The sequence below is a fragment of the Girardinichthys multiradiatus genome, chromosome 21 (genome assembly GCF_021462225.1).
Source record: "Girardinichthys multiradiatus isolate DD_20200921_A chromosome 21, DD_fGirMul_XY1, whole genome shotgun sequence".
Taxonomy (NCBI): domain Eukaryota; kingdom Metazoa; phylum Chordata; class Actinopteri; order Cyprinodontiformes; family Goodeidae; genus Girardinichthys; species Girardinichthys multiradiatus.
The window spans coordinates 22,626,478-22,649,091 of NC_061813.1; the positions used below are offsets into that span (position 1 = coordinate 22,626,478).

The window sequence follows — 22,614 nt, forward strand, 5'->3', positions numbered from 1 at the left end:
GCTTTAATACAATTTCCTGCTGGTAAATCTGTATGTTGCACACTTTCGCGTGCCTGTAGTAGGTCTTTTTCAGCGACTATTAGCTGTTTATTCAGGCAACCATGTAATTATTCAAAGCCCACAGCAGGGAAATTATTGAGTTTTGAATGTGGTCTCGTCTGTACATACTTATTTGCTCAGGTGATTCGCCTGTGCTTTAAATCTGAGCCTTTGTTTAGTGAAGCAGTCAAAACCCAACAAATTATTAAAATCATCCCGTGCCATGTAACCTCCAGGTTTTATCTTAGCCCATGGCTCAGAGTCTATTTTTCTCGCCATGCAGACTGTCATGTGTCCCTTCTACCATTCTGTCTTTTCCATAGGTGATAACATCACAATGCTTACCACTGCAGACTGGTTTTTAGGTTCTAACTCACAGTCTACAGCAGGTTTGTCTACTTTTAGTGACACAATGAAAGGACAATACTTGGTGTTTTTCCCAACTCGAATAGAAGCACTCTTTTTTTTCCAATTTCTTCCTCTTTATAAAATTATTTGTGTTCATCAAAATCATCCTCAAATAGAAAGTTTAACAGTTGCAAAAAAATGACAAAATTGCCTCAACTATTGTGCCTTTCATTAAGAAACTCTTTGAATTTTCTGGTATATTGTTTCAAGCATGGTTTGACACCAACTGGCCTTGATTTCGTTGTTACTGAGCGGTCAGATTGGGAACTTTTTGTTCAGATCCTCCGTGCTTCCTTCTGAACATAGTGGTTATTGTTTGCTATGTGACCCCCAGTGTGTGCAAGTTCATGCATGCACTATGTGACCACTATGTGTTGTTAAAAGGTGTTACCCCTCATCAACATATGTGCAAGCACTGCGGAAACATGTAAAACATGACAGTAAATGGCTTCTTCAACCATGAGGGATTCCACTAAGCATGACTCCTTTGCCCACATTGTCAATTTGCTTTGCCACAAAACAAGGGAAGAAAAGGATAAAAAAAAGTCCCTTATCCCGCCTGAAGCGAAATAGATTGATTTCAAAGATTCCTGAGCTGTCAGAGTGAAATTGTCTTTGTGACTCTATTGCTGGGCTGTATAATGGAGTCAAGATTAAACACCATTCGCCAGACTCCTAAAAAGATTTGACACTATATATTTTGTTGACATTTCAGTGAAGTTGCATGTCTTACACAAGAAAGGCATGCAAATTCTCAATAACTTTCAAATGCATCTATCCTGTGTCATGTAGTTTAAAAGCTGTAAGATTTTTGGAACATTTGTACAACTATTAGTCAAATATAACTCCTCTATTCTGTTTTTTTGAAACTGTAAAAACATAGTTTTATAAATATTTTACAATTTATTATAAATAACTCAAGTTCATAGAAATACTGTCACTGTTATAGGGATGCATCAATCCGCCAGAGATCAGAGTCAACCATTTTTTACATGATTGGCTAAGATACTGAAAAGTAAGAATCTTATCTTCCATATTTACTAAAGACATTAAAAATAGAACTCAGTCTAGTGTTTTGACTCCAAACGCATAAACCAACATCATGTACTGTCATGGTTTGTTTGTAGTTGGACCGAAGTGCAGTTAAACACGGAAGCAGAGGGGTAAAGTGAAACAATCTTTAATAAATGACAAAGACTGACAAAAGGCATAGAGAGCAGGATCAGAGAGATCGATAAGAGTGCAAGGAAGGGACTGGAACCATGAGGCAGAGTGACAGACCGAAAGGCAGAACAACAGAAGAAACCAACAAAGGGACAGACAAGCAGAGAGCAATATATATACAGAGGTAAGGGTGAAGAGAAGACATGGCAAACAGGGGAGTGTAATCAGGAGGAGATGAGGAACAGCTTAGACCAATGAAAGGAAAGAGAGAGGTGAGGGAGGAGAGTAAATGAGCAGGAGCAGACAAAGAGAAACACAGGAAAGAAATATACCAGAACATATCTAAATGTACAGAATAAAGTAAAAAATAAGTAGATAATGTGATAAACTTAAATGGCTTAAGAGAATCTAAATAGGGACATGAACTAAACTAAAAACTGAATCACAACCGAATTATGACACGTTCTATTTCTTTAGTTTATTGAAAATCGGGCTTGGTGTGCTTGGATACTTAAAGCAAATAATCTATGTTCTTGATTTCCTGTAAGACTCAAAACCTCCAGTTTGTTGCTTTAATCTCTTACATGTAACTGTCCTTACAAATAAGAGAATACATCTGAATACGTCCCCTCCCAAAGAAATGAAAGTGGTATTGGTCAGGCAATGCCTTATCTGTGCATCTCCAGTTCTAAATATGGGGAATAATCACAAAATACTTCATCTGTAATTTTTGACTATTTTATAGAAATTTAAATTAAGCAATCTTGAAACACAGAAAAGAGTTTTCACTGTTTGCTTCTCTCAGCTCTTTAAACATTTTTGGGTTGTAGTTTTAGAAATGACAAAACATAATACTAATTTATTTGGTGACATTGTGACCTCTTTATTTACAGTTAAAACAGAGCCAATGAGCAGCAGCGAAATCGCCTCTTCAGTCACAGACTCCGCTTTAGACAGCTTCTCAGGATCAGGTGAGGGGAAAGCATTGTGTGAACATTTTTGAGTATGTGTGGACTAGCATACACAAACACAACAGAACCGATGATGTGATGAGCCTAAAGATAAGTAAGCCCTTAGTGTCCCAGCAGCCAATCTAATCTAATGTGTGTGCCTGTATACCTGTGTGTTTAGCCACAAACTACTTTTTCTTGACTTTGACTTTGTCAGCATATTTATATCCTGTGCTTGCTTACGCGTCTGTATTTGTGTGTGTGTGTGTGTATGTGTGTGTGTGTGTGTGTGTGTGTGTGTAGGTGGGGTTGTGTGTAGTTGCTCACTGTTTGTTCCCATGTCAGTGAGGACTAAAGTATAACCTGCAAAGCTCAAAGTCTGTCTGTCCAGCGGAGTGGCACAGCGTCCCAGTAGCCCTCCCTCTCCATGGGCTGTTACCCCATCGCCCTGTCAGAGCCAGTGTTTTCACGCCTTCTTTCCAGTAAAGAAACATCATACAGACACACACACACAAACACATTGCTACCAAAGGCCAAGACTATGGAGCATTGCAAATTTCTTTCTTCCACCCTCTGTGGTTTCACTGTGCAGCACAATGTGCCATTTTGTGGAAAAATTCATTAACAGCAGTGTGTGGTATTAACTTACTGCAAATTTTCCTGTATTTTCTCAACCATTTAACTAAGTACTTGATACTTAATGCTAGAACAGCATAAATCACTGCATGACTTTTGTCTCTGACAATATTAATGAAATTTAGTAATCTTATACCCGGTATCCTCCGTGGGGAAACCCAAAGCTCTGTTCAGAGGAGAAAGTGTTGTCCAGTGGCAGGTGCTGCTGATGTGGGAAAAGTGTTCAGTACTAATAACGTGTGTGAGGGGTTACGGCATACAGTTTCATACAGTAAGCGCACCCCCGCAACAAAATCCCTCATTTTACATGTCATGACCAATTAGACAGATGTTCTGAAACTGTGCCACTCCACTGCAGGAACAAACACTGCAGCAGGCTGAAATCCTGATGAAGTTTTGTAAATTAAATGTGTTCTAATTTAACACTCCTCCTCTTCTTTTTTTAATAGATCATATAGACTTTTTATGCAAACTTAGAATGCTTCGATATTTTTCTTGATGCTCTGTAAGTCATTAGCAGATGTTTTGCAGGCTGGAATTCCTGCAATTTTCTTAAAATTATTATTTGTTTTTTTACACGATTTCAAAATAACATAGTGATTTGACAAAAGCCTCCATTTAATATTTAGGGAGCTAGAGAAATGCAGTTCTTTACACAGTGTAAAGGTTTTAGAAGCTGTATAATATTAAAAAATCTTATATGTTGATCATTTTACATGAAAAACATGTATCCTTTTTAATATATTGGTAAACCACGGTAAAAGGCGAGCACTGCGGAACCAGGTAGTTTTAAAATTGCGCAGAACCACTCTACCTGTACTCAGTGTTGTCACTGTGGCTTGAAAACTTATAAGTTAAGATGTACTAATATCCGTTTTTCTTTATCTGAAAGCTTTTATTCATCAGTTCCAAATGTAGCCGATTACATTTTGTCTTTAAGAACTATAAAAAGATGTGAAAACATTAAAAATATTTTTTCTTGCTTTCCTGTCATTGGTGATCAGTTATTATTTTCATTAAGAGCAGATGTCAGTTTAAAAAACTAAGATATCTAAATCTGAAATTAGCAATTAGTGTTGTCAGTGTAGCTAGCATTACTAAAACCAGTCTCTGTGTGCATTCCCTAGAGAATGTAGAACTCATTTCAAGGATTTCCAAATCCATCACGTTCCAATTCAGACAGGTTGAAAGCTCAAAATGATAAAACTAATCTGTTTTGCCGTACTCTGTCCAGCCATGCTGTTATCCAATGAGAGTCTTGCTTTCTCTCGGCCTCTCACAACTGAAAGGACGTGCAGACACGTCTGGGCGTGTCGTTATTAACGCAGTTTCGTTTTAAGTATTCTTTGACATCTCTGTGCTTCTTCTGACCTCATTATTAAACCCTGTGTTTTTGATGTGTTGAGTGACGCTTAGAGATGCTGTGTGCATTGATCAGAACACGATAGGATTTGACAATTTCCAAACATCGAAGGCCTATTAACCTAGAAATCTGTCGATCCCGGTCATCACCCAGTATCTTTAGTTGTTAGCATGTTAAATAGCTGGCTGAGATTTAGACAGTTGTGTGGGTGTCCCAAAAATACACAATTTTCACTTACCTGATTTTGTGACTCCTTTATTGCTCCCCTGTTTTTAACAACACTGTTTACAACAATAAATAGAGTGATGTTATTGCTCTTTCCTTGAAGTCCAGCAGTACTTTTTTGCAGAATATAATATTTACCTTATTTCTTAATGTTTAAATATGTGCTTGCCTCTTTTCTTTTTTTACTCTCCTCAGCTATTGGAACCAGTGGCTTCAGCCCAAGACAAACTCACCAGTTTTCTCCGCAGATTTACCCGTCCAAGTAAGGTTTCTTTTATTTTTCCTTTAAAAAAACAAGCAGTATCCAGCTTCATTTGGATATTTAATCAGATCCTGCTGTTAGATTGAGGCTTTCCGAATGGCTTTGTTTGCCTAGACATCTTCAGTTTGTGCATTCTCAAATCTGTTGTAATTATTATCTTGTAAAAATGTCCTTTCCCGTTTATTGTTGTTTCTCTGTGTATATGAGCTTTGGGACGCCGTCCGTCTTACAGGTTGGCTGACTATTTAGTTAAAGAACAATTAAAAGAATTTGGCAGTTAGTTAAGCAGATATTATGGTTTTAGGGGTCCTCCTGTCATATTTTCTCACTTTTTTGTTTTGTTTCTGTCCTCTAATAGCAGGACATACCCACATATTCTGCCTACTCCTTCGTCTCAAAACATGGCTGCGTATGGGCAGACGCAGTACACCACAGGAATGCAGCAGGCCGCAGCATATGCCAGCTACCCTCAGCCTGGCCAGCCCTATGGGATCCCTGCTTATGGTAAGATTTACACACAGCAGGAAACTCCTCTTGTTACGAAACATCAGTGTTTTTATGCAAAAAAATAAGATATAGCAATTTCTCTTTGCTGAAGGTCAGGAATAACACCTTTCTCATACCAAACCATGTTCCCACAGTTCCTCCAGAAAACCAAGGGCAGCAGAGATGCTGAGTTGTTGTTTAGTGCCTGTATATTCACAGTCAGTGCAATGGGGAAGAATTTGCTTATGAAGCTGTTCAGATAGATCAGAAAGATTGGCGATATAAATCTGAAAACAGAAACCGGTTTCCTCTGGCATTGCAAGAGAAAGCAAAGAGTAAATGTCTTTATTTGTCTAAAGTCTTTGGAGCGTTTTGACCCCAGACATTTCTGCAGTATGTGAAGGAATTTACGCTGTTTATTTAAATGGAGCCCTGCAATCTACTGTTGCTCAAAAACAACACTATGGCTCATTCAGCTAGGACGGTGGTCAGTTTAACTCGCAAACACAAGCCAAATGTTTTATCACTTGTGCATCATTTCACTCATGACCTACATGATAATAACATATTTTAATACTAAATAAAATGATAGTCTAAACAGCCCATTGTTTTTTACAGCCAAGTAGCTCCTTGTGTGTTATAGAAAATATTTTTAAACAGCAGAGGATGGTGGAAATCAGTTATCAGCTAAGCTCTGCTCAGCCATTGTGATTAGTGTGTAATGCTAACAGACAGAGGCAGAGTCCCTGTGCTGTGTTCAATGTAATTTAAACCTGTGTTGACTGTTGTCTGTGCATCAAACCGATCTGGTGTCACTAACTGATTTAGGTCCATTGTGGGCAGGCATAAAGACCGAGGGGGGTCTGAGTCAATCCCAGTCATCGGGACAGACGGGCTTCCTGAGCTACGGCTCTGGCTTCACCACACCACAGACGGGACAGGCCCCTTACAGTTACCAGATGCAGGGTGAGAGCATCTTTCGTCACTTCTGCCTGTATCTGGTTATGTGCATTCAGAGGAGAAAGTTTGGATGTCAGGACATTAAAACAAGCATATATGAAATGGTTAACATGATGACATCTTTGCAAAAACTGTTTCTCCAAAAATTGAAAAATAATGTGGGTTTAATTTCTTGTTTAATTTGTTTTTTCTCTCATTGGTCTATCTCTTTGGGCATCTGCACTTTTTCAGTCCCTTGTATAAATATTCATCCTTCGGGTTGGCCAACTAAATTAGGTTTTCTGTATTGTTTTGAAAAGGATAAAAGAAACAGACCTCTGTTTCTGATTTTATTGCACACACAGCCAGACTGAGTCAAGACACAGGCCTTGTCCTCACCCGGGACAATGGTTGCATCCCAGGAGTGCGGTGTGCAGCCACAAAGACTGCCTTCCTCTTCTCTCCTCTTAAAAAAAATCAACACAGATGGAAAAACGGCAGGCACTTAGGAGGCATCAGCCATGGTGCTCCTCATCCTTTGTTTTTTTTCTCCCTGTGATCATATTTGTATTTGTTTAAGCGCTGAGACCAAAGAGATTTATGACCTTTGAACAAATCATGATGAGTTGTAGCGGTCTGTTCTCTCCCTTTTCTTTCCTCTTGCTGTCCAGTCTGTTTAAATGTAGATCAGCTCTTAAGGGGATAGTTTAGGACTTTTGAAGCAAGGTTTTGGTAAAAGAGAATAAAAAGTCTCTCTTGGAGTCCTCATTTACTATGAATCCAGATACGTTTCTGTTCTAAACTGAACTTCTACCATCTCAAAACAACAACGTGCAGTGTATGTGAATATTTATGAACCTTTAAACCATTGTCAAACTTGCACTGGGTGGTTATTTAATGTTGAGTTTTTTAACGTGACTTTTAACGTAAGTAAATTAAATGTTCAGTTGTCAGCAAGGCATGTCACATTTTTTTGTTGGGTTGCACATACTTCTGTTACCATTTCATTTTCCTCCCCCTTACTGCATGAAGACACCAAGAAAATAATTGACAGCAGGTACACCACTAGCTGCTTAAAACATTTGTACAGACTCTGCCTCCCCTGAACTATGCCACCAAGGTAAACTGCCTCAATTATACAGTGCAGGGACAGTTAGCAAGCGGCTGGCTCTATGTTTGTGTTGTCTTCTTTAGTATCTCTAAGTGTCACATTTGAAATATCTACACATGTTGCTGAAAAGCCTCCAGAGCATTGCACAATATATGACAGCAGCTCAGCAGCAGATGTTGTATGAAATAACTTTGTTTGCACGCCTCTTAACCAAATTTGACCACAGTCAGAGTTCAGCAGTGTGCATCTAAGTATCTAAAATCAGACTCAAGAATGAGAGCAAATACAGGAAATTACAGAAGCTGCTATCCTGCTCTTGGCGGGTTGACTCAAAATGACTGTAGTATGTGTTCATTTGTCTTCTAAGTGGTATGCTCCTACACCGTTTTTGTTTCCCTCACTCCCTCCTGCTATCTCTTACTGTTGCATGCTCTATGTTAGTTTTTAGTACACGAGTAATTGGCAGCCATGTTAGATGACAGATTGGCCACTCTTCTGGCTCTTGGTTCTCTAACTGTGGCTCTGGTCCACTGCCACACCATCATCATTACTCTTTGTGGCCTATTGATCTGCCTGGGAGATGTGCCTCAGGCCTGGGTGCCCCAAACCAAAGACATTTTCCACATCTGATACTCCAATTTCTGCCAGTGTCCCTGCAACCAGCATGTAGCCAGCTGTCAAGAAACAAGATGATCAAATTCAAATTAATGTTTGTAGTCCTTGCCTTTAGAAGTTTGCGCAATTTGGAACTTAAAATTATAGAAGGGACAAAGTCACTATATATAAAAAGTTATAAGATATGTTTAAATGGACTACAGAGAGTGAGACTACCCAGATGCTAATTAGGTGAATAATTGGATTCCAGCATTCTGTCCCAAAGTCTGTGCAAACTGAAGGAGCTGAAGCCTTAGTTACCTTTTTTAAAAGTAAAACCCCATCTGGTCTTGATAGTCTATTCCCAAGTGGAGCATACAAACTTCTGCTACAAATATTGTGCACTGATGATAGACATAGCCTGTGGCAAAGGGACTGATCAAGCAAAGCAAATGGACTTCCAATTGTGGAGCCAGAAGGCAGGAGAGAAGGAGGATAGGAGGGAGATATGGTGTCTGGTCTTGAGTGAGTGAACTAACTGCGGCAGGACGGGGGGAGGGAGAGAAAACATGCCCCCCGGGGAACCGCAGCAGTACCCCTTCCCTCCCTCTTTCTCCCCTTCCATAACCAGCACCACCCCTCCCAACAGCATGGGCTCATTCTCACTGGGTTAGTAGGGGTCCTCGAAGCTTTTATGTGGCTCCTTGTTCTCCACAGAGCAACCCTCAAACACTCCCAGTGAGAGTTTTTATAACTGTTTGAACTGTGTATTAGGCTAATTTGTTGTCCTTCACAGCATCACTCCTCCTTTTCTTTCTTATTGTCCTGGTTCACTTTCACTTGATTTTGAACCTTCAAGAGAGAGCGAAAATCTGTTACAAATTCTCCAGTTCATCTTGAACAAATTTAACAAAACAACAACAGATAGTGAGGTATTCTGATAAAATTGCTGATATAGACCAAACTCTTAACAGAGCCATCTCATGTTTAGACCCTCTTTCGTTTGAGCCGTTGTCGACAATGCCAAGCTGTACTGTGTCTTCCCTTTCTGTTGCTGTTCATAACTTTCAGGTCTCCGTCACACTGCCCGCCTATCCACACAAAAAAACAAAAAACGTCCCCAAATCATTTCCCCCTTTCTGAAAGCTGCTTCACATTTGTCACGGTGTGGGAGGGCCCTCCTGATGGGGTCAGTGACCAGAGGATGAAAGGCGCTCCCTCTGTTTGTCTCTGACAACATAGCTGTAATTACGCCCTCATTTAAGAACAGTAAATTTATCTGCTGAATGGTTTTCACTGTAACTGTTGGATACATTTTTGGTGATGGTGAAAGGGGAGGATAGTGTTTATGAAGAGCCTATTAATGTCCCTGGTGGCTGTATTTAGCTTTATATGTCTTTATTTCTGTGCACTAAAATTAGTAGGAAATACCGAACTTTGTGTTTTTAAAGGGTTTCAGAACTTCCATGGCTAAAGGTGCACTGGCCTGTGGTAAACTATAATATTAGATATAAAAATATCTTAACTACTTTTATCTAGCTTTCCTGCCATGCATGAATGGTCATTATTTATGCTATAAGAAAAGGTGATGCCACACCGTACAACAGAGAAGAATCACTATAAAACAGGGCTGAACTATTATTTGAAAACAAGACAAAATTATTGCAAACTTGACATTTGAAACTGTCTTGAGATTTTAGCAGTAAACTTGGTTAATGTGCCTAGAAAATTCAAAATCTTTACCATAACGATTTCTAAAAGGCTGCCGACATTATATCGCAAGACAGATGTCCAGATGGAATACATTCAACCTTCCTGTTATCTGGTGAATGTCTGTTCTCTCTTGCTCTCTTAAAGCTAAAATAAACAGCTGAATGAACACAGATTTTAGAAGTGCAATTTCCTTCTAAATAGCCTCTTAGATCTCTGTGATTCCTTTGACTCCATTCTTAAACACCTTACTGCCACAGAAAATAGCTAGCTACGAGATGTCTCCACTCAATACTAGGACGTATAATAGGAGGTTTGGTCATTCACTGATTGAAAAAAGAATGGATGTTAGAATTGCTGACAGGCTGGTGTCCGGTCAGGACTGATCAAGCAAAAAATCGGCCAGTTCCAGTCATCAACTTTTAAAACGTGATAAAATTAAAGTCCATGTCACGACAAAGACAAAGTGCTCAAAACTTTAGCCATGCTTTTATATTGGTCTTTATGTCATTAGCAGACAATGTAATGTGCATTTATTTATAAGTAAAGAAATATGCATTTAATAATTATAAAGAGCAACAATATCAATACCACTACTACTACTAATAATAATAATAATTCCAGTTATTGTTATACTTGTTTGCATTTTCCCCATTTCTTATGTGAAGTTATCCCTTTTCAAGAATAAGTGCAGTATTTTTCAGTGAGATATATATTTCTTTCTTTTATATCAATATTGCGACCTGCAGTGGTAGATGATCTTTTAAAAGGATAATTCTGACATACTTCTTTAGCCATTTATAGTTAAGTACTGATGAAAGGTTACTAAGGAGAGCAGTTGTGTCCCAAAGGCCTGATGTATCTTTTCTCTGTGTACCTCATGGCTTCTGTATAATTAAGCCATTAGATTTTATCAACTCTTTTCAATGATTTAATTACCCAGGAGGACCACCCTTCGAGCAAGTGAAAAGAAGAGCCTAAATATTCATTAGGACTAGATATGAGCAGCAGCCTACCCAACCCCACTCATTTCAAGCTCAGTCCTCCCTTGTTTTTTCCCCCCGTCTTCTTCATGCACGGTCTTTCACCCTATTTTTTTCTTTCTCACCCCACGCCACCCTTCAGTAATTCACACACAACAGTCTCCTCTGTTCCTCGCATAGTGCGGGCTTCGAAGCAGGTTCTCCACCCCCCCCATCCACCCACCCCATCATTCATCAGACTTGATCCAATCACTGATAAGGAAGGAAGAGGAGAAAGATAAGGCTGCTGTTAAAAGCACTCCCTGAGGACTCCTTCTGTTCACCTTTTCAAATAGATGTTTCAAAAAGGGATAAAATGGCATATTCTGAGAAAAATGCCATTTTAATTGTGTCACTGTTCCTTTCGTATTTCAATCTTTCATATTGATGTAGCATATGTATCTGAAAACTGTGTTGTTGTTTTTTTTGTCCCCAAAGGGGGTTCTTTCACAACAACATCAGGGTTGTATGCAGGAAACAACTCTTTGACAAACTCGACCGGCTTTAACAGCACACAACAGGTACGTGTAGCCTTCTTTCTTATCTTTCTGTTTATCTAATTGTGTCTGAAAATACCTATCAGTTTATAGCTGAGGTTTGTGTTTTCAAGCTTCCAACCTTGAAATCTTCTTGAAACAAGCAAACGCAATAGGTTACATTTCAGCCGTGACTCAGTCACCATAAATCACTCACAATGTCAAAAGGATTATCTGTTGTACCTCTTGAACATATGTATTATGCCACAGTGAAAAGGCAGAAAAAAACAAGACATATCGTTGTCCAGATGTAGGAACGAACAGACATGTGTTTGCATTTATTTTTTGGAATCTCCTCTATAAAGTAGCAACACTGGTGCAGGGCATATCTCAGATTACTCTGTCAAAATCACCCACTTAATTCTTTTCTTCTACTCCACTACATTTTTTTTTGTCTTCCTCTTCACCTTTTTGATCAAATTATTTACAAATGCACTGTTGCTAAGATCCAAATTGACTAATTTCTCATTGATCAGCTCTGATCGGGTCAAATACTGAAAAATCTGACTTATTTCGTTCTGTGTTCATTAAATGCATCAAAACTAAGCCCTCCCACCTCATTTGGTCTATACATATAATAATCAATAGCTTGTACTTTGATGGACCTTTTTTGAGTTTAATGCAAATTAGATAAAGATTAGGGATGTGCTTTGATGCTTAAATTGAGATAATAATCTTGGTAAATTCTTTGTTTTCTTTCGGATTTTAAACTACTACCTCTATCAAATAACATACTGTACATTTTTTTGTTTTGTGTGTCATTAGTGGTTTGATCCAAATCAGGTCAGACCACAAAGAAAACCAGATACCAGTATTATCTAGAAAAAGCTCTATTGGTGCATTACAACTACAAACATTTCCTAATCCGACATGTTCCATGACATGTTGGATTGAGAATTATTAAACACCTAAAAAGCTAAAGAAGACTTCGCTGTATTCTGTTTAGCCTTCCTGTTTTGTTTTGTGTTGATGGTTGTGATAATCTTGATTAAAAATTACTACTACTACTACTACATCAAATACCCTAAAGAACATCTCATTCAAATGTTATAGTCTTCAGAAAAAAAAATTTATTTGACTAAATAGTAAGTCACACCTGAAAGAAAGTCAGAAATCAGCATTGACCACAGGAAGAGCCTGATAAGTGCAACTCTCATTTCATTTGCTATAACTTAATAACCAAAACTATACTTATTCCTATTACTTTTTATCGTCTCACTCTACAGGAATACCCTGGTTATCCAGGCTTTGGCCAGGGCCAGTATGCTCAGTATTACAACAGTTCCCCGTATACCTCGCCCTACATGACAAGTAACAACACCAGCCCTAGCACGCCTTCCACCACCACCACCACATACACTCTCCAGGAGCCTCCCACTGGCATCACCAGCCAAGCCCTTACAGAAAACCCTGCAGGTAAGAATCATACCCGATTCAGGCTGAATGGTGCAGAGAATATGTTTAAAGTAACAGTTCTAAATCTTTAAGTCAGGAAAAGAGGAGTTTTAGCTACTTGCTACAATGAACTGAAATGGAATAAAAAAAAAAACAGAAAGCAAAAAGTCCAAACTGAAATCAGATGTGGAATTCATTGTAATTTCATGTGACATTAATGCATGACCTGGCAATTAAGATTGCATCTGTGCAAGTCACTCCAGATTTTGTGACTGCATTTGTCAAATTGTCAGCAAACAACACAGACGACAGCCAGCATTAACTTAACATTGTTTCCTGCAGTCTTCCGGTTAAGATAAAAGAAGTCCCTTCAATGTCTTTTTGGCCTGCACTCCGGTACCTCTTGTTTATTTAATCAGAGCAGTGCACAATAGCTTTTCTGTTCTGTAACTGAATTATCATATGTTTATCTGCTTTTCTAAATCATTTCTCTCTGAAAAATGTCTCACCCAGGATGCAGTCTGTCCTGTATAAAGACAAATGGTCAATCAGTCATCTTTTCTAAGAGCGAATACCAGCTGATCTTTGATGTGCTCCCTTTTATGATCTCCTTTCTCGGCCTTTTCTTCCTTTCAGCAGAGTACAGCACCATCCACAGTCCATCAACCCCCATTAAAGATTCAGATTCGGATCGATTGCGCCGGGCCTCGGATGGAAAGTCACGTGGCCGTGGAAGAAGGAACAACAACCCATCACCACCGCCCGATTCTGACCTTGAGGTAGGGTGAGCCCGCTACCTTGGCGACAGACGGCCTCGCCCTGTCTGAAGCGCATAGACGTTAATCCACTTACTTTATGGCTGCCACTTAAACACTTGATGGGCATTAAATCTTAACTCTGTGTTCCTTTACTACCAATAAATTTTTTAAAGCATTGTGGAATATATGACTCAACACATATCATATGTAAAGTTCATGTGTGTAACTTGTAAATACACAATTAGGCTTTGTAATTTGATGAATCATCACTCAGTGAAGAGAATATATATTGTAGTTTTTGAGTGGCTCACTAACTGATGATGGCCATATGTCAAAATAAACCCAGAATTATCTCATTAATATCGTATTAATTAGAATAGGATAATAGCTGCCATAATACCACTGACATCATGGCGTGTTAACATATTGAGTTAATTGGTTTGTCACTATTGATTAAGCTAATGTAAAGGGTAAGGGGGTGGAATGTGTGTATTGGGGTGATGAGAAAAGTGTTGCAGTGACCAGTCCAAGCAAATGAATCCCGGTCCCTGTGGCACACAAATACACGCTCCTGGCCTATTGACCAGGAGGATCACCTTCCAGCCCTACAGAGTGCACCATTGATTTTGCTTCTTTTCTCTCTATTCTTTTTCTTTGTCTTTCTCCCAACCCCCCACCCCATCTCATGATGCCATCTCTCCAGCGAGTTTTCATCTGGGACCTGGATGAAACAATCATCGTTTTCCATTCCTTGCTCACAGGGTCTTATGCCAACAGATATGGACGGGTGAGTGACATCAGGCTGTGGCTGCAGCAGCAGTGCGCTTTATCAGCAAAAATGTATAAATATTGAAAGGAGAGAACAAGGACCCGCATGTGGTAATGGCCATTGAGCAGGGGATAGAATTCACTTTGCTCTTAGTGCATAGTAAGACAACAGAGCTGAACTCGATGTACAGATAATTGTTTCTTTTTTTAATAGGTCCAACGAGGCCTGGCAAGTATTTGACTGCTCTTTGCAGCTGTTGGAGCTATGCATGGCTGGTGGGGGCTTGGCTCTATGAGCTCGCAACAGTTGCACTCTCACTGTCTCTTGACACATATTGAGTGTTTCTTTCTTCTTAAGAAATGCCACATTGTTAGTTTAATTAAGTGCTTCTCAATCCGTTCCTTTCAGGCAGGGATCTCCCTGGAGACCGTACCAGGAGGTCCAACAAATGGCTTTCGTTCAAATTAAAATGCAACGGTTCTCTTAAAGCTGCCTTGGTTAGGATTGGATTTAACATATACATTTTTGTTGATATATCTTAACAAACAAACAAATAATAATAATTATTTCTAATATTATTAGATGCACCAATCAAAAGTTTGGAGCCTATTTGTGTTCTCCAGTTTTTGTAAAAGCTGGCCAGATGGTACTAATTTTAGCCAATTCCATTTTCTCTTTAAGAACTATAACATGAAAAGATATAAGATCAGCAATCAAATATTTGTTTTCTAGCCATTCTTTTATGAGCGATAATTATTTACTTTATCAGGAGCAGGGGTGACTTTATGTTGGGTGTGAGAGAGCAGACATTATGAAACAAAAACTATTTAAAACAAAGGCAAAACAAGTACTTTGGTGACATTTTTAAATGTCTTTACCATATTTATTAGTAGTTATCATAGTTATTATTTTAAAAAAGCAGTCTGAGGGATTATTACCTGGAGCAAAGGTCCCAAAACGGCTGACCTTGGTACGAACCAGAAGCAGTTGAAGCCTTATCTTGCTCCATATTGATTATGAAGTGATATTTTGTGAACTGCTTACCTCATGTATGGTAATTTAATGTGCGCTGCAATTCTTGAAAATACTGTACTTGTAGTAATACAGCTAGAGCCACTGGTGACCCATGTCTGTGCAGAGGGAAGTTAGCCAGCAGACAAGCAGACAAGTTGAGAGCCAGAGAAAAACATAAAATGTGAAAAAAGAAACTCTGCATGGCTGTTTCTAGAGTAGAATTGACAGGAAGGATTTTGTATTCAGACTAGACAGACTTAAACTGTCTTTCTTTTTACTGAAGTTTGACACAAATTATTTTAGGACTCATTCCCACCTAAATCTGAACTTAGGCATGAGAAAATAAATGTTCAGTCACTGACTGCTCATCAGAATGCTGGATTTTGAATTAATTTAAAAGTTAACAGATACACAAATGTTCTATAATGAGCTACATTTACCACTAAATACATCTTGCATTCATAAGTACTGTGCACTTATTGGTAAAAAAGCTGTTAATATGAATGTTTCTGCAGGTGTAGAAGAGAGCAGGGTGTTATCTTTTATTCTGTTCATCCTTCTTTCTCTCCTCCTTTATTTTCTCCTTCTCTCCCCTTCACCTTTTCTCCACACTTGTCTCTCTTTCGTACTTCTTATTTGTTTCTTTCCATTTCTGTCTCCGTGTCCGTAACAATTAAAATAATCCCAAAGCAGCTTCTAATAAGGTTTATTTTATAAATATCAAGCAGAGCTTTAAAGCGTGAGCTGTAAAGCTCCACTTGTGAAAGTAAATCTGTTGGGCTTCTTCTTGGCACTCAGACAACATTTCTAAGCGCTACTCTGCCGGACAGGACACGGTTAAAAAAAAATTTAAAAAATGAAAAAGTTAACAGCCTGAATAAAAAAGACATGCCTCGACGCATCCTAGAAAGTACAGTTTACTTTTCAATGGCTTCTTCTATCTGTGAAACTCACTTCTGACTTCTTTTTAAACACTTCACTACATTAGATAGTTCGCACTGACTCTTATTCACTCATTATTAGTATATCACTTTAATGTGCTTACCAAATGGAAGAATTAGCAGAATTTAGATTTTCCTAACCCCCAGTCAGGTCCGATCAAGCTGAAAATCATTGTATTCTGGTCCTTAACTGATTTTATTTTGGTGCCTCTTTATTTATTGTTGAAGGTCATTTTCTTACCCAGGTCAATGTGTATTCTCATAAGATAAAGAATTTGCTTTTCCAGGCTTTGCTATTTGTTGTTTTATTTAAATTGCTCCTCTAAATTTAAACTTTCAAAACAAACTATTTGGAAAATAAGGCAGAATTATATTCTCATGGTTTTGTTAAGGTCATAGGTGGCTTTTCTCTCTGCCTTTTGCTTGTACATGTAGGACACTAATAGAAAAAAAGTTCATGGTAAAGCCATAAATGAATCCATATTTTCTTTGATTTAGTCTGTGCGTAGCATCTCAAATTGTCACCTGTTTTGGCTATGGTTTTGACTGGTTTTGAAGTCAAAAAGTGAAATATTGCTTCTCAAGTGTCAGAAAGCTTAGTGTCTGCAGTCCATGCTCTGAGCCTTTGTTCTGGTTTTGAGGGGGTGTTTGATGGGGGCAGTGTTTTGTTTCTAGGGTGAAGGAGGGCTGCCCCACGACCCTCCACTATTTATTTACTTTATTTTCAGACCTGCATGCTGGGTAAAGGGAGAGCTAAAGCTCAGGGAGCTTTGGCTCCATGATGAGAGGCGCTCACACCAAGCATACACACACACGAACAGACACGCAAAGACCCATAGGGTTTTCCAGTGGGCTCCTCTGAAACAGGAAACACTCCTTACTCCATAAGGGCTCATTCCATCAGAGCTCATATGGGATGTGACAGCCACTAAAGCCCCTCTCTCTCTCCCTGTTTTCCCTTTATTTCCCTCTTTTTCTTCTTCTTTGTCCATTTTAGTCACCTTTTCACTTTTTTCATCAGGCTCCAACTGGTTTTACAAATTTAAAGCAAAGACAACATGATCATGATGTCTTTGTTGTTTATCACAGCTTGGGACCAACAAAATGGACCCATAAGGGACGCTCCGGCCAAGTTATTTTAGATTTTTGTTTTGTGTGTATATGTTAGCTTTTAAGTGGAGTTTTATAAGTCTGGTTAGATTTTTACTCTTGTGATCTATCCAGGAGCCTAGACAAGCCACAGTAAAACATAACCACCTTTATCTTTTTTTTTTTTGCTATCTATATAAAACTAATAGACCAAAAATGGTCAACAGAAAAAGCATTTCAGACTTGATTCACTTGCTGTCCATACTTGAAGATGTCATCATCTCCTGCTCTGATAGCAGCTGGGGTATACAAGGACCGGACTGCCTGTGAGTTCTTTTGGTTGGGGTGGGGCCGACAGCAGCACCCGCTGCTCATTAATAACAGTAAAGGGCAACACACACTGGTAATGCCAGATGCACTTTAAAAATACACCATTATTAATTTTAACAAACAATCCACACAAGATGTCCATTGATCTGTCCTGTCTTAGCATACTTCAGCACAACGCATCTGTGTGTCATAGGTGCCAATTGATCTGTGTAAATTGAGAGACAGGCTGTGGCACTCTCGGTGTGCGATCCCCTTAACAATGTTAAATGCATTCAACTCTTTAATACTGATAGTCTCACTGAGACTGAAAATAGCTAACTTTGAGTTTTCTTTACTCAGTAGCAGTGTTCACACAAACAATTATTGTTAGTAGTGCAACAATAATGCCAACCTGAAATATTTCAGATTTGGTCACCTGTTAATTTCTTGGTGCATCTCTACTCACAACCACCATTTTGCTGCATCAACCACACTTTTCACTCATCTTTATCCTCCTGCGTATCTGTTAGTCATATCATGTCTATCTTAGTGGTGTAAACAAAAAAGTTACAAAGCAGTTTTTTTCTTTCGCCGCTCTGAGCTTACTATAAATAGATGAGTATCCAAGCGAGTTGACATGCACACTTTCTCTTACTCGCTGTGACCTTCCAGCCACTCTCTCTAACTCTTTTTTTCCCCTTCCCACATACACACATAAACAGACTGCTCTTCCTATCAGCCCTTTTAATTGGCATCAAGACACGCACCCCCATAAAGCTGATGGCTGAGGCCAACTGTGCTGCTATTGGGTATGCTATAGCTTGAGCTCAAAGTGGGTAAGGGTGGATGCGTGTGGGCGGGGGTGGTGTTATTGCTAAGGGACTCAGAGGGAGTGGGGGTGGATGTTGGCGCCCCCCTGGAGGCAGTGACATCTCAGGACAGGTGGTCCTGCAGCAGTGACAGAAGCAGCACTTTGGCCTTCTGGCTTGCTTGTATTCTTAACTCCCTCACTGACTGATTGTTTAGATTTAATTGGAAAGGATTCACTTGCGCCAGAGAGGTTCGCCTTTTCCCACCGTACCCGTCCGTAAAGCTAAATCTCCCAGCAGCGGCAGACATTGGGAAGAGGGAGGTAGCTTGTTGATGTAAGGAGGGGGGCTAATTGTTTTTGATGAATTCCTACTGAAAGATTGATTCAAACTGGGAAGCCGAGAGGAAGGAGAAAGCCTGGAGAAGTGGAGGATTGAGCTCTACTTGTGTGGTTTGCACTCTGTCATTTTAGTGAAAACATAAGGATTGTGGGGTGTGACAGCTAATCAGCGAAGAGCTCAGGTGTGTCTTTAGGTGGTTTAACTCGGTAATCCCTGCTTCTGGTCCTGCCTGGCCCGACTTAAATGCAGATCTCACCCAGCTGCAGGGGTAGATGACTATTGTCCTTCTTCATCCTTTACTTGCTAAGACAATTTGCTGATTAGAGAGTTAAGACAAATGCATTGATTAAATAAAAAACACATCTCTGAAGTTAGATGACAAATTTGGATTTTTTTGTGATTCTTTTGTCAAATCTAAAAGTTTAAAGTTAAATACAGTCGGCACTGAATGCGTTTTTGCATGTTCATTACCGCTTTGACAGCACAAATACACACATTTACACAGATTTATTAACTATTTAGTCTAGTTCAATCTTTTTAAGGTATAACCTTACAGACAGTGGGATCACATGGCCATTACAGCATGATTCAGATTACTGACAGAGATCATAACTTAATGAAATAAAATGAAAAATTGTGCAAGTTTGCAATTTGTGTTGAGCATTTTTTTTTTCTCATTTATACTCATAAACCCCAAACTTGTCAAATATTTAAGCAAACTTCAGGAGGAACAATTATATTGCCTAGAGAGTCAAATGATGTATCAGCACAAATATGTGGGGAACGGGGCTGTTTACAATTTTGGGCTGTGACCCCTGCTCTTCTAAATCAACCACCCTTCCTGAGAAGAGATGCGCTTTTACAGCCTTCATTTAAGTCTCTGGCATTTCTGATGACTATTCTGGTCCTTTTCAGGGGGTCGTAAAAAAGAGGCCGGAACTTTTAAGTCTTCTTTTATGGGAAAAGCCTGCAGAGGGGTTTAAAGGAATTGTGTGTTAATTGAGTGACTCAAAGTGAATATCATAAGTTACTGCATTTACCATATCTGCCAAATGCACATTTTTAAACAAAACAACAGTATACACCTTAAACCTAATGATTTCATTGTTTGATTTAGATATTTTTGTGTGTCTTTAAGGACCCTCCAACATCTGTATCATTAGGACTAAGGATGGAAGAAATGATCTTCAACTTGGCGGACACGCACTTATTCTTTAACGACCTAGAGGTGAGTTTCTGTGGATCTTTTTTATTCTTCTATGTGATTATGTACAAATGTCCTCTGTTTACATTGAGGTGGTGTTACTGGCTGCAGAGGCATAAATATGTAAAAAAAAAGCTGAATAAGTCAGATGTTAGTAAAGAAGCAACAACTGCCTGAATTACATAGGGCCTGTCTCTCAGTTATCCCCTGTTGCTGTGAAGTATTACCTCAGTGCCCAAGGGATACCATGAATATTACATGCGCTGTCAGTCTCCTGGGTCACCAGCCTTGCCCCCGCCTCCACCTCGTTCCCACTCTCATGGCAGCCAATGCAATTTGTCAGGCTCTTGTGTTTCTGTTGCTCTGGTGTCTGCCGGTGTGTCATGCTGTGTGCTTGGTGTCACTGGCCTCCCACACCACAAACTCCTCCATCACGGCACAGAATCCCCTGCCATCTTCCCTCTCAGGGGTCCTTGCCTCATTGATTCATGTTGTGTAAAATCTTCCTCTGGGGCAAAGCAATAAATGGATTCGATAAGGGGGGGGGGGGTCGATGAACTGGGCCTTGAAAAGATATTGAACTTTTTCACATTTTGTCAGATTGTAATAGGAAACATCTAGGTATTTCAGTAGGATTTTATGTGATAGACCCAAACAAAGTAGTGCATAATTGTGTATAGGGAAATTGATACACCATTTTCAAACTTTTTTACAAGCACCATGAAGACCAAGGAACACAGCAAAAAGGTCAGGGATAGTTGTGGAGAAGTTTAAAGCTGAGTTAGGTTATGAAATCATATCCTAATCTGAGAATTCTCAGCTGCAAGCCTCCCAAGACATGGATGTCCACCTAATCTGATAGGTTGGGCAAGGAGAGCGTTAATCAGAGAAGCACACGAGAGGCCCATTGTAACTTTGCAGGAGCAGCAGAAATCCACAGCTCAGGTGTGGGAATCTGTGTACAGGACAACTATTAGTATTGCATTTGGCAAATCTGGCATTTCTGAAGTGTCATGAAGAGAGCTACTGTTGAAAGAGAGTTATAAGTCCATTGTACAGTTTCCCACAAACCATCTAGGGGACACAGCAAACACTTGGAAGCAGATGCTAAAACAATATTAAACATTTTAGCCTACAAGCGAAATGCTGTGCGGCAGAGAGCTCTCCTTTGACACATGGTGTATTGTTTCACCATAATGCTGTGGTAAAGAGTTATTCAGCACTGACAGTCAAGCTAATCAGAGTTGATAGGAAGATAGATGGAGCTAAATACTGGGCAATACTGAAATAAATCCTGTTTGAGGCTGCAAAAGACTTGAGACTAGAGGTGAGGGTTACCTTCCAGCAGGACATCAAGCTTAAACATATAGCCAGAGCTACAATGGATTAGTTTAAATCAAAGCCTAATCCTTTGTTAGAATTTCCGAGTTTAGGTTCAGACCCAAATCCAATTAAGAATCTGTGGCAATCTAATCTTTCTGACCTTGAGATATTTTGCAGAAAACAATGGGCAAAATGTTCAGTCTCTAGGTGATTAAAGCTGGTAGAGACCCCAGCAGGCATGCATGGCATACTTTTAAAAACCATGTATCATTTCCTCAACTATAAAGTTACACCTACCTTTATGTTGGTTTGTTGTATAAATTCCCCAAAAAATACATAGATTGTGGTTGTAATGTGACAAAATGTGAAAAAAACCATTGGTGTGAATGCTTTTGCAAGGCCCTGATTGTTTCTTTGCAATCACTATCGTATTATTCCTTCAAATAGGCAAAGAGAACAGAAAAGAATCTGTTGCATTTGTTAAAATATGGGTACACTTACATAGGTTCATTTTTGCATAATTTAGTAGTACTTGATTTAAGTTTTTATTACTTTAGTATTTTCTTAATTTCGTCCTTCTGATCCCACTGACTCCCCATTTTCTTGAATGCCCTGCCTTATGCTTACTTCACAAAAAAGGAAATGTTTTCCTTGATACTTAAGTGCGAAGAGATCTGTGGCCAGTCTGCCAAGTCTCATTACTTACCACGATGTTCTGCTGTGCTACAAGAAGCAAGCCCAGCAATACGAAGAAAAAAAGTCCTCAAACAGAGAGCCAGGAGATGGGAAAATATGTGCAAACTCCCTCGGACGGACAAGTGACTGAGATTCCAAAAGCAGTCATTGTGATCAAAGTTAATTGGCTCCAATTGGCTGGTTAAATATTTCCTTATGCTCTGCCTGTGTAGAATCCATCTAGCTGCACTTTATTTAATAGATGTGCCCCAATCATTTGAAAAAATGGCAGTTTGTGACAACTCTTAAATGTGGTTTTGCTCAACATCTGTCCTGTGTTTTGATTTCTTTTCATGTGCTCACAGATGAATTGGCTGCTCAGACTACTTAAAAATTATTTGAAAACACTGCATGTGTATTTCTTCTGTTCTCAGGAACAAAAATGTTAGATTATGTTTTGACACTTTAAAGATTCAGCATTTTTTCCACTTTAAACTGTGATGACTCAAAATGCTAACTGTGGTCAGTTTGAGGTACGCGT

At 39.2% G+C, this 22,614-nt stretch overlaps 1 protein-coding gene across 17 annotated transcripts in view; it reads left to right on the forward strand.

The window, feature by feature from the left end:
• eya1 (EYA transcriptional coactivator and phosphatase 1) overlaps nt 1-22,614 on the forward strand; it is a 95,981-nt gene that overhangs the window by 54,574 nt on the left and 18,793 nt on the right. For 4 of the 17 annotated variants that reach the window (XM_047350242.1, XM_047350243.1, XM_047350240.1 and 1 more), the window contains 10 exons: nt 363-428; nt 2,505-2,582; nt 4,981-5,047; nt 5,406-5,551; nt 6,362-6,499; nt 11,348-11,430; nt 12,672-12,861; nt 13,477-13,619; nt 14,302-14,385; nt 20,010-20,099. In XM_047350242.1, the coding sequence (XP_047206198.1) occupies nt 363-428; nt 2,505-2,582; nt 4,981-5,047; nt 5,406-5,551; nt 6,362-6,499; nt 11,348-11,430; nt 12,672-12,861; nt 13,477-13,619; nt 14,302-14,385; nt 20,010-20,099 (1,085 nt within the window). The remainder of the gene's footprint in view (nt 1-362; nt 429-2,504; nt 2,583-4,980; nt 5,048-5,405; nt 5,552-6,361; nt 6,500-11,347; nt 11,431-12,671; nt 12,862-13,476; nt 13,620-14,301; nt 14,386-20,009; nt 20,100-22,614) is intronic. The other 13 variants (XM_047350233.1, XM_047350237.1, XM_047350238.1 and 10 more) reach the window with 13 other exon arrangements.